The sequence below is a fragment of the Lathyrus oleraceus genome, chromosome 2, assembly GCF_024323335.1.
Source record: "Lathyrus oleraceus cultivar Zhongwan6 chromosome 2, CAAS_Psat_ZW6_1.0, whole genome shotgun sequence".
Taxonomy (NCBI): domain Eukaryota; kingdom Viridiplantae; phylum Streptophyta; class Magnoliopsida; order Fabales; family Fabaceae; genus Lathyrus; species Lathyrus oleraceus.
This window is the reverse complement of record NC_066580.1, coordinates 415904432-415917877: the sequence shown is the minus strand read 5'-3', so window position 1 is coordinate 415917877 and position 13446 is coordinate 415904432. Positions and strand designations below refer to the sequence as shown.

The following is a 13446-nucleotide window of genomic DNA, read 5'->3' as shown; positions in this document are numbered from 1 at the left end:
AATAAGTAGTGATAGGGTTACACAACACCTATCACATACAGGGAAACAGAATAATTACGACTCGACTCGACCGACTATGCTCTGATACCACTAATGTAACACCCTTCTAAAATACCCCAAATTTAAATTAAAACAACAAAATATAAATCAGAGTAGATATGCAATTAAGGGTGTCACACTTGACACTTCACACCATTCACCAAAATAGTTTGTCATGCTCATTTATTAATCAAAATAAAATATTGCACAATTCGCAGCGGATATGCAAACCATGTAACACATTACATGTAAAATTATTCAACAACCAAATGAAAACAAGGTAAAACATCCCGTCCCGATGTTACATATACCAGAGCATGACCCACTAAGGAACTACACTAGACTTCAAGCACTAGCTTCTACTCAATCACTGCTCGTTACCTGAAACATAGTTGTAAGGGTGAGTTCCTCAATCGATATAACAAGCATTATAAAATATCATGTAATGCTAAGTAAATTAACACATTTCATCACCCTAATCATATCACACATTCAGCAACGGCCACATCAAATCATAATCATAATCATACTCACTCCAACACAAAACACACGTATAATATTGGAATACATCCATTCATATTATACGCCATACATACATTATGCAATGAGACTCCATGCATGCGGTACCGACTATTCGTGAACACGTAGTTCAACCTCACCGATCAAACCCAGATACGGCTACCAAGCTCACTAGTCCCACTCATTTGAGACCTAGTGACTCACTCACTAATTCCTCACCATGGGAATTAGCTACCACCATAAAGGCCATGCTATGCACGCTAAATCACCTAGCATGCAAACATCAACAACAATCCACAACAACTCACTCACTAATTCCTCACCATGGGAATTAGCTACCACCATAAAGGCCATGCTATACACGCTAAATCACCTAGCATGCAAACATCAACAACAATCCAAGATAGACATATGCTCACACTCTAAGCCATAAACAGTCCATTCACAATTGCATACATAACAGATACATTCACAGCATTATGCATACCATCATACATCATCAGCGTATTTATCACAGAATCATATCATATCATGCCAAATAATAAATCACAGTATTAGCACACTCTACTAATACCAATACTGCTCAAAACAACGGGAAATGATCCCTACTATATCATACATCAGCTAATTTACATCACTCAGCTGAAACGACCAAAAACTGCACAACAACAGCTCAGAAAAATCCCACTTCTGCCCATACGCGTATGCCTCATGCCCATACGCGTATGGCCCATTTCCTAGCCAACCCATACGCGTATTGTCTGTCTCATACGCGTATCCTACGCGTACCACCTCTCCCATACGCGTACTAACAGAGACAAAACTACGTTAGAATCATCATCTTCTTCATCCATACGCGTATGGCCTCACCCCATACGCGTACCAGACCATCTCATACGCGTATTGCCTAGTGCCATACGCGTATGACCAGAACCCAGAATTCCAGATCTGCTATGGGTTTTTCTCTGCTACGAGATTTCCCAAATCCAACCTCCCACAGTCCAATTTTCACACAACATTCATTCATGTTATCTAACGCAGATCATACCCATTCAATTGCTCAATTTCTAACCTTATTACATCTAATTCCCACGAATTTTCTTTAATTATAAACCCATATCTCATTCATCCAAAAGTTCACAAATTTCAGCATTCATCATTCTAATTAGAGTCGATTCAATGGCTTATTACTACCCATTACATGTTAACCCATAATACCCATTAAACGACGATAAACCCCCCCTTACCTGAGTTAATCCGGCAATTGATTCTTTGACCTTCAACAATCGTGAATTCTCCTCTTGAGCCCTAGCCTCTTCTTCTCCCTTTCTCAGTTTCTTCTCTTTCTCTCAATGTTACGTGTTCTCTATTTTCACGTGAAAACCCTTTTTACCAAATGGGACCTTTATATATATATATATATATATATATATATATATATATATTCCAACTTTATTATTCCAATAATAATAATCCAATAATATTCCAATTATTTAATTAAATTAATAAATATACTATTAACTTAAATTAAATAATTATCACATTTTATCGGGGTGTTACACTTCCAAAAGAACCCAACACAACTCCTTTAATCTCTAAATGATTTTTTTTTTCAAAAACACTCCCTCCCTCTCACCAAGCACAAACTAATATTATAAACAAAACAACATACATCATGGTTTATTAATTGAACAACATGAAAAAAAACATTCTGGATCTAGATCGATATCGATTCACAAAAGGAAGGGAACGAAAACAAAGAAAGGTTACCAAACGAGAAACAAAAGTGTGTTGGAAATAAACCTTTTTTGTGTTTAGGAAAAATGTGTGGGATTATTAGAGGCTTGAATAGAAACTTGATAGGTAGGATAATTATTTATGAAAGAGAGAACTTCGTATTTTTGTTTGATACAAAAGTGTAGGATTACATCTCTATTTATAGTACTCTAAGGAGAACTCTAGACACACTAATTCTAGAGAGTTTTCAACTCTAGACATTCAAAGAGTATTCTAAAAAATATTACAATCCTAAGAAATATCTAGATACTCCAAATACTACAAGAGTTTTCTAGAAACATTACCCAAAATAAACTAAACCCAAAATAACTAAGCCCAAAAAATCAAATAATAAGGTTAGGCCCAAATCAAGTTTAATATTTCAACATCCCCCTTTAAACTTGATTTGTGACTCCAATCATATTCCTTAGCTTCACGAAAGTTTACAACTTAAGTGGCTTGGTGAAAATGTCAACAACTTGATCTCTAGACATCATATACTTCAACTTCACCTTCTTCTTCTCGATGCATTCTCTTATGAAGTGGTAACGGGTGTCGATGTGCTTACTTCTTTCATGAAATACAGGATTATTTGCCAAAGCAAATGCTGATTTATTGTCAACACATATTTCCATAGGATCTTCTTGTGGCATTTTAACTCTTTCAATAAATTCCTTAGCCAAATTGCATGACAAACACATGATGTGACGGCGACATACTCAACTTCACAAGTTGACAGTGTGGCGATAGGTTGCTTCTTTGACATCCAAGTGAAAGCAGTATCTCCCATAAAGAACACAAAACCAATATTGCTCTTTCTATCATCCAAGTCTCCACTCCAATCGCTATCACTATAGCCAATAATCTCATAATTGTTAGAAGAGTAATAGTGCAAGCTAAAGTTTGTTGTACCTTTGATGTATCGAAGGATTCTTTTTGCCGCCTTGAAGCGAGTTGTTGTTGGAGCTTCCATGTAGAGACTTATGACTCCTAGAACATAGAGAATATTCGGCCTTGTACTTGTCAAGTAATGCAAACTTCCAACCAAACTTTTATAAAGAGTTGGATCCACAATCTCTCCATTTTCATGCTTACTCAACTTGCTGCCACATTCCATCGGGGTGCCAACTGAATTGGCATCATCCATCTTAAACTTCTTAAGGACTTCTTTGGCATAACCTTCTTGGGTGATAAAAATTCCTTTGTCTTCTTGCTTTACTTCAACGCCGAGATAATATGCCATGAGGCCCATATCTGTCATCTCAAATTCATTTGACATGTCTTTCTTGAACTCTTCAAACATGCTTAAATTATTCCTTGTAAAGATCAAGTCATCAACATATAAGCATACAATCAAAATATCTCCATTTTGCGCTTTAATATAGAGTGCATGCTCATATGGACACTTGATGAAATTCTTGTCTTGAAAGTACTTGTCGATTCGAACATTCTAAGCTCTCGGTGCTTGCTTGAGTCTGTATAATGCCTTCTTCAACTTCAAGAATTTTTCTTCTTGCCCTTTTACTTCATAGCCCTGTGGTTGCTCGATATAAACTTCTTCTTCGAGAAAACCATTCAAGAAGGATGACTTCACATCCATTTGTTAGATCTTCCATTCATTTTGGGCTGCCAAAGAAATGATCAGTCTAATAGTTTTAAGACGAGCAACGGGGGCAAATACCTCATCATAGTCAATTCCTTGTCTTTGACTATAGCCTTTCGCCACCGATCTTGCTTTGTATCTCTCAACACCTCCTTTTGCATTCTTCTTCGCCTTGTACACCCATCTTACTCCGATTTCTTTGTGTCCTCGTGGAAGTGTAGTAAGTTCCCATGTATCACTCTTCGTGATTGACTTGATTTCTTCTTCCATGGAGTCTCTCCATTTTATGTTTTCAACTGCTTCTTGATAGCTTAGAGGCTTGCAATCACCCAAAAGGCAAAAAAGGTTAATGTCGTTTCTGTTTTCGGTTACCTCATAAAGCCCTTAAATACTCCTTAGTCGTGGTGTCCTCTCACTTGAGCTTGTTTCATCCAACCTTGGTATCAGTGAGGCCGGTGGTGTAATATGTTCCTCTATTATTGGTTGTTCCATTTTGTCTTCTTCTTCAAAGTAAGGAATAAAATCGTACCTATCTTCTTGAACACTCCAATCCCAGAAATCTTCTTCTTCGAACTCCACGTTACGGCTTATGACGATCTTTCCACTATTTGGATTATAGAGCTTATACCCTTTGGAGGTTGAGTCGTAACCCACAAATACATACTTCTCAATTTTATCATCGAGCTTTGTTCTCCTTTCATATGGAACGTGGGTATAGGCAATGCTTACAAACACTTTGAGGTGAGAGATCCCAGGCTTCCTTCCACTCCATTCTTCTTGAGGTGTCTTCTCATGCGCGCTTCTTATTGGGGAACGGTTTGTTAGGTAAATTGCACATGCCACTGCTCCGGCCCAAAACTCTTTCGATATCTTCTTGCTCTTAAGCATGCTTCACACCATGTTAAGTATGGTCCGATTCTTTCTCTTTGCTACTCCATTTTGTTGTGTTGATCTTGGAACTATTAGTGGGCGGCGGATTCCATGGTCTTCACAATATTTGTGGAACTCATTTAAAATGAACTCTCCTCCTCGGTCATATCTCATGGCCTTAATGGAAAGACCACTTTCTTTCTCCACAAGGGCTTTGAACTTCTTAAAGTTTTCAAACACTTATGACTTCTCCTTCAAGAAATAAATCCATGTTTTTCTAGAATAATCATCAATAAATAGGAGAAAGTGTTTATTCTTACCAAAAGAGTTTGGATTGATTGGTCCGTAGACATCGGTGTGTATAAGCTCTAGCGGTTTTGTCGCTCTTGATGTTTATCCTTTGGAGAGCTTTTCCGGAATTGCTTCCCAACTAGAGATCCTTCACATAGTTGTTCTGGGTAGTTTATAATAGGCAAGCCTCTCACCATCTCCTTCTTTGACAAACATTTTAGACTGTCGAAGTTGTGATGTCTGAATCGTAGATGCCATAGCCATAAAGAGTCAGTATAACAAGTCTTGAGACGCTTTGCAACATCATTTTGAATGTTCAAGAGGAACATTCTATTCTTTGACATAGGCACCTTAGAAATCAAGTTATGTCTACAATCTCTTAAGAAAAGACTATGTTCTTTCAAGTGGATGTCCTAACCTTTCTCTAATAACTGTCCCAAGCTCAAAATGTTATTCTTCATGTTAGGAACATAATAGACATTGAATATGAATTGATGACTCCCATTCTTTAAGTGTATAAGAATTTTACCTTTTCCTTTGACCGGTATCTTTGAGTCATCTCCAAATGAGACATTGCCAGTTGTCGCTTCATTGATCTCTACGAACATGCTTCGATCGCCGCACATGTGATTGCTTGTGCCAGTGTTGAGGTACCATTTGTTTCTTTTCTCTTCAACTTGGTTTTGGCACGCGAGCAACAAAGTTTCTTCTTCTCCGCCTTTTTATTCTACAAAGGTAGTTTTCTCCGCAACGTTCTTTGAGAATCTACACTCAGATGTATAATGACCGATCTTGTTGTAGTTGAAGCACTTGGTTTGTGATTTGTCACACCTCGACCATGAATTTCCTCTTCCACGACCTCTTGTTGCTTGTGGATTCCAACTACTTTCTCCATTGTTAGAGTAGTTGTTTTAACCTCCTCTTCTTTCTCCCCCATTTCCTCGTATATGCCAACGATCTTGGCCAAGACCTCGTCCTCTTTGGCTCTTGTAACTCGCATAATTTGTTTCCTTTATGTTGAGTTGTAGTAGTTGATCCATAGCCTCCTTTTGTTTAATTTTTCTATTTTGTTTTTCTTCGTATGCTTGTAAGGAACCCATGATTTTCTCAATAGTCATGGTCTTTAAATCCCTGTTTTCTTCAATGTTGGTAACAATGAAGTCAAAACTTGGATTTAAAGTGCGAAGTATTTTCTTCATGACTTTCACTTCATCAACATCTTCACCATTTCTTTTAAGTTTATTGACTATGGCCAATACTCGAGAAAAATAATCAGAAATTGACTCGGACTCTTCCATAAATAAACATTCAAAATCACCTCTAAGAGTTTGAAGTCAAATCTTTTTCACCCATTCCACTCCTTTGTTGCAAGTTTGAAGTTTGTCCCATGCTTCTTTTGCCGTCGTTGCATTGGAGATCTTCTCAAATGTATCTTCATCCATCGCTTGATAAATAAGGAAGAGAACTTTCTTGTCTCTCTTTCTTGACTCCTTCAATGTCTCCTTTACACCTTGGCTTAGCGAGACTTCATCTTGCTCTTTGAAGCCTTTCTAATGATATCCCATACATCTTGAGCTCCTAGTAGCACCTTCATCTTGATACTCCAATTGTCATAGTTGTTCTTTGTGAGCATCGACATTTGGAAAGGGAAACCTCCATTCTCCATTTTTTTGAGGACCTTGAAGCTCTTATGCCACTTTGTTGGAAATAAACCTTTTTTTTGTGTTTAGGGAAAGTGTATGGGAATATTAAAGGCTTGAATAAAAACTTGATAGGTAGGAGAATTATTTATGGAAGAGAGAACTTTGTATTTTTGCTTGATACAAAAGTGTAGGATTACATCTCTATTTATAGTACTCTAAGGAGAACTCTAGACACACTAATTCTAGAGAGTTCTCAACTCTAGACATTAAAAGAGTATTCTATAAAATATTACAATCCTAAGAAATATCTAGATACTCCAAATACTACAAGAGTTTTTTAGAAACATTACCCAAAATAAAATAAACCCAAAACAACTAAGCCCAAAAAATCAAATGATAAGGTTAGGCCCAAATCAAGTTTAATATTTCAGCAAGGAGAACGGTACGTATGAAGGTGAAGATGCGTGGTTGTGTCATAGTGGACGGCCTTAGTGCAATTATTCACCGGAATTTGAGGGTGGTATGGCGATATGAAGAGTTTTCCGGCGGTATGCATGTATTGTTATGCTTTGAAGGTGGCCGAAGCCTCTTTGCTCAACATCGGCGAATGAACGGTATACGATTGCAGAAGAGTAGTGGAGAAGGCATTGTTGAGTGGTTTTGTTGTGGTATTTTGAGTGAAGAAGATGTGGTAGATTTCACGTATCAGTGGTTTGCGTTAGTTGTTGTTGTAGGGAGAAAATAAAAGGTCAATGTTGTGTGGTTTTGAATGTGTTTTGATGGTGATGAAGTGAATGTTGTGTGTTCTAATGTTGTGTGGTTTTGAAGGTGTTTTGATGGTGAGGTGTTGAATCGTGTGATAGTGATTGTGATGAAAAAAATAAATGAAACAAAGGTAGTTGCGAGTGGATTAGCATGGTGGTTGGTCGTGATGTGGTCTGGTGCATGCAGGTTGTTGTACATGGCGGTTGTGCATCAAGCGGTTATAGTTGTATGGTGTAGTTTGCGAGCAGTAGTGATGGCTATGTTGTATGAAGTTTTTTGAGATAGGTGTGGTCTTGTATGGTTTTTTAGTTTATAAAAATATGAGGAAAAGTTCCTTTGAAGTGTATTGTTGAAAGAAAATAAAGGAAACATGTTACAGGTTTGTGTGCTGCTATTGTATGAAGAATAGGAAGAAAGTGAGTGAAAAATGTGAGGTTAATGGGTGAGCTTTATTAGAGGGAGAATTATTATGAGGTGGGTGAATATGATGAAAAGAAGAAGAAGAAGAAAAGTCACACGTATCTTATGAACAGTAATGTGGTATCCATGTGAACCCAGTTTTCCACCTTTTTTCGTTCTCTTTTTTCCCTTCAAATTTGAGAGTGAAAGATCCTTCACCTTAGGGTTTCGCTTGTGTACCGTGTATTGGTTCATGTCCTCCCTTCATGCAGTGCTTAGTCATATATATACTAGGGTTTTATTTTTTAAATATGTCGACAATGCCCATTTAGATAAATTAAGAGTTCAAATGAATTAACTTACTTAAATCAAATAAAAATAAAGTATTTTCAAATAAATCAGATAAAATAAAAACAAAAACATAATTAATTCTAATTATTTTTTATGATCACTTTGGTAAAAAAATAAAAATAAAAGGTATTAAAGTGAGTAAAAATTGGGCGCAAAACTGCTTAAAAATTTAAACTGAATGCGCCAAAATGATCAGCCTGAAATAAACTTCTCGGAAACATATAAATTTTGAAATAAAAAATTATTGGTTAAAATGTTATGACCGATCATAATGCGACCAAAAAAGTAGTTAAAAAAATAAAAAGAGCACACCAGGTTAAACTACGCGAACCGTAGATCAATAAAATTGACGTCTCCAGACTCGATTTAGAAATTTCCCGCCCGCTAATTTCACGTACGTTTAGGAATCAGTTTGACCGGTCTGTCTGTAGATTCGAAAGTTTATTCTGGTTGACATTTGGAGCACTATGCATGATGAAATGCATGCTATGCTATACAAATGATGTGAATTCTATGATAATTATATTGATTTATTGAATAAGGGGCAAAATTCGGGTATGACACATACTATGGGAAAAATTATGGTAGAATATACTGATTCCAAGGAAACTTGCTAATCATCTCAAAATATATTATGCTCTCACATAATCACCTTCTACCACTTTGTAAACCAACGTTGTATTCTAACCATAGACTCATTCACTATATATCACAATATTACCCCAATAACAAGTGTTGATTTTATATTTCAAAAATTGCATGGACATTGCATTAAAGTTACAATCTTTAAGGAAATATTTTATTCTTAAATCAACATTTAACATCAAGGCAATTCTAACAATCCACATTCCGATGTTGGACTTTATTATCCATAAGTTATCATAATGGTGTAAACTGCGTCAAGACTCAATAGACTAGGGCAACATAAGATGCATACAAATGAGGAATTTTTTTTCATACATCTATACACATGTGTGCTTCATGAAGTGTTTAAGTCAATGCATAAAAAATATTCCAATCGTAATCATGCATTAATCATATTTACACTGGTTTTGCCTCAATCATGTTGGCATCACTGTTAAATCAAACCATTTTTCATAAGTCTTGCAACAATAAGGTTTTCTGCATCAAACATATTTACATTGATCATGCATCGCTCTTGCATTAATGTGTTTACACCACTCTTCCATCAACCATTTTTTCATTGTTCTAGCATTAATCCATGCATCTCATATCTTGACAACACTCATGAATATAACATTACTCTTGTGTTAAAAATATAAAAGTATTATAATGGAAGTATATAAAAATATTTCCCAAAGCCCAATCTCCATCGGTACCTCCCAAAGCCCAATCTTCCTTGGAACCTCCAAAAGCCCAATCTTTATTTCCACCTCCTAAACATCAATCTTCATTGGCCCCTCTAAAAGCCCAATTTTATTGGCACATCCAAAATACCAATATTCATTGGCATCCCCCTAAGTGTAATCTTCATTGGCGTCTCCAAAAGCCCAATCTTCATTAAAATATCCCAAAGCCCAATCTTCATTGGCACCTCAAAGATACAAATCTTCATTAGCACTTCTAAAAATTCAATCTTCATTGGCACCCCCTAAAACCCAATCTTTATTGGCACATACCAAAGCCCAATTTTCATTGGCACCACACAAAATCAAAATTCCAATAGCATATATATTAAGCCCAAATTTTATTGGCATTCAACTCAAAACCCAAATCTCATTGGCACCATCTTATGCTCGATTTTCATTGGCACCACTGAAAATCCAATATCCATCGACATCATATTTTACATCATAAGCCCATCATTCATTCCTAAACCATAAGCCCAATATATATTTGCAATAACCTAAATATAATTTTTATTGGTATCCAAAGTCCAATCAATTGACACTTAACACAAAATATCCTTTATCATCCCAAAATCCATAACACAACTCATATTCAATATTCATCAACATTCAAAGCCCAATATCCCTTGGGGCCAAAGTAATTTACCGTTCGATCAATCTAAATACCATCGTACCACATGGAGATAACCATTTACATTTCTTATCAATATAAGCACCAACATTTTGGTTGAAGAAGATCATTTACTACAATGTCAATTAAAGTGCTAGCATACCTCCTGGTGATGATCATTTACATTTTTTTTGTCAATCTAAATATTAAAATTTCAGATGAAGATGATCATTTACTATAGTGTTGATATAAGTGTCAGTATACCACATGGATATGATCATATACATTTCTTATTGATCTAAGCATTAACCATAACTGGAAAGACTTTCACAAAAATCTAAGTTTATCCCACGCTGGGTGGCTTAACTTAATGAGAGCCTTCTAGAAATTGTGTAATGTAATCCCTTAGAATTTTCAAAATCTTCTCATGGATATGCCTAAATAATATCAATCAAGCATAAATGTATAATGAGTTGTCTTTTTCCATCAATTACTTAGAGTTAAATATCATCTAATGGAGTAGCATGTTGATTGATTCCATCTTAAAAATGACGGGTTTTGATCTCTCACACACAAATACAATTTATATACAAAATCATGTTTTATGAGTGACTATTATGAAATTTTATCATCCTTGGTAAGTGACGGAGCCGGAAAATTTTGTTTGTAGGGGCAAACTTTTATGTAAATTTATAGTATAAAAATGTAATTTTTCATCTCTAATTATAAAATTCTTATGCATTTTTTCCTTTCATATAATATTTTTAATAAATTTTAAATACATTAATTATTACGTTTATAAATATATCCCTTATTAAAATCATTGTATATATTGATAAATATAAGATAACTTACTAATAATTATTCACAAAAAATACATAATAATTATCCTAATGATTCTTTTCAATATATGTAATATTTATTTGAAAGTATTATAAATAAAAATTGAAAGAGTAAGTATTATCTTTTAAATTTAATCGATAGTTACTTATTTAGAAATTAAATAATTTTTGTGAATTTTGTTTTGAAATTTTATCAAACTGAAAAAAAACTTGTTAATGATTTTTTAAGGTTTATATATATATATATATATATATATATATATATATATATATATATATATATATATATATATATATATATATATATATATATATATATATATATATATATAAAACAAAAAATTAAAAAAATTATAATAATATATTAAATTATAATGATTTAGAGTATGTAATATAATAGTTAGTGTTTTAAATGTTGCTAATGTCTTATAAGTAAAAAAATTACACTTTGAAAATGGATAGTTAGCATTGCACAATATTTTATAATAATATATTTTGAAATTTTAAGTGGGGGCATATGCCCCCATAGTGAATAGTGTAGTTCTGTTCCTGTCCTTGATAAATGTGAGGAATTTGAAATGCAGAGATTAATTTAATTATTAAGTTAATTAGCTAGTATGGTAACCTCTTATGTTGTGGCTTTGGAAAAATCTTAACCATGCTCAACCACTTTTCATATTGGTTTTCTTGTAAATGATTATTAGTGAAGATAAATTGGTTTTGGTCTATGAGTATGAATCTCTTAAAGATGATTGCAACTAAGAGATGATTGCAATTAGTTGCAATCAAAACAACTTTCTATTTAGTTGACATTTGTTTAGCAAGAAAAATTATAACTATTTAGCTTTCCCTCTACTGTTACATGAAGTAGAATAATATTTAAAGAGTTTTAACTTTTTTCATGGAGTTGTTGTTGATAAAAAAAGCTGTAAAAAAGTAGAGAGATGAAGATGAGGTTTAGTGTTGCAATTTCATTGTTAAGAGTGATAATATCAGATTGTCCATTATACATGATAATAAGAAGGCAAATATTGGAAAATTGCTTCTAGGTCCTTAACAAATTGCTTTGAGCATAAAATCGTGGCAAATAGTAGAGAACACATTTTTCATGATCCTTTGCTGGAAAATAGAGACTTGATATCATAAGGTAGTTCACTAACTCTTAGAATTGTACAGTTAAGAGAATCAAGTATTATAGTGGTTGGACAAGGACTTAAAACACAAATGGAGAGTGAATTATGTTAATTTGAAAACCAATTATCAAATAAATATCTTTGACAAAATCAGAGTTTAAAACACATTTACAAAACAAACAAGAAATAAGTAGCGAAATAAAGTAATTCAAAGAGAAGGAAGTACAATGGAAGTAAATAATTGAAATATAAAGCGATAAGGGAAGAGGAAGACGCACAAGAGATTTATAGAGGTTTAGCCTAATGATTTGCCTAATCATCTCCCTAAGAGTTTATTCTTGGGAGTTTCCATTATGATGTGAACTTTCGAAGGGTTTTGCCCACGAACCTCCTTACCAAAGGATTGGAGTTTTACAAAGGTTTTTCTCCCAACCAAAGACGATAATTTTAACTATAGAGACCTCACAACAAATATATTTTGGTAATAGTATAATATTGAACCAAGTGAGAGTTTTTAACACCAAGCTAAGCTCACGAACCATACATGAGTTTTCATTACAGAGACCTTCCAACCAAACAAAGGTTTTACCAGGTTCACCATAACAAATAACCAATATCTTTTTAATTGGTTTAGCTCACTACCAAAACTCAACCAATTTTTTGGTGGGTATGAAATGATAAATAAGCCCTCTATTTATAAGATAAAAGGTGTCTCAAATATGGAAACAATCCATGGGCTTCTTAATGCTCATAATAGATTATTCCACATGGATGATCAATTATATAGTGCAAAAAAGGAAAGTTTTTAAAAGCACTATTACTAATCAATTAAGAGACCTAATAATCAATTATTAGAGTTTTCAAAAAAGAAAATTGACTATCCAAAAGGAATAACCGATTATGCTTTGTAAAAACCCTTCTAATTGATTAGAAAGAGTCTCTAATTTATTATCTAGGAAAAAAAAGTATTTTTCGGTTGTTTAAATAAAATAAGAGAGGCTTTTCAATCATTCGAAAGTGTGTGCGTAATTTTCTTAGTAAATTCAAGAGAGAATCTTCTACCTTTACATATACATATCACTCGGCATAGATATGACAAGTTTACACACTTCTTTTCTTTCACAACTCTGAAGATTCAAAATCCCTTGCTAGATTCAACATTGATTTAACACTTTAACTAGGACTTGACTTCTGGTCTGTTTGTATCCCTAGGATTTCTACTGATATGAATTTAT

The 13446-nt window shown here is 34.2% G+C and overlaps 1 protein-coding gene across 1 annotated transcript; it reads right to left on the bottom strand.

Moving 5' to 3' along the window:
• Positions 1–2869: 2869 nt before the first annotated feature.
• Positions 2870–3637, bottom strand: LOC127123494 (uncharacterized mitochondrial protein AtMg00810-like). Its single transcript, XM_051053707.1, has one exon. It carries the CDS (start codon positions 3635–3637, stop codon positions 2870–2872), a length of 768 nt encoding a protein of 255 aa, XP_050909664.1.
• Positions 3638–13446: the final 9809 nt, after the last annotated feature.

Excerpts from the sequence above, each read along its gene's own strand:
- LOC127123494 (XM_051053707.1), bottom strand. The coding sequence starts at position 3,637 with ATGTTTGAAGAGTTCAAGAAAGACATGTCAAATGAATTTGAGATGACA.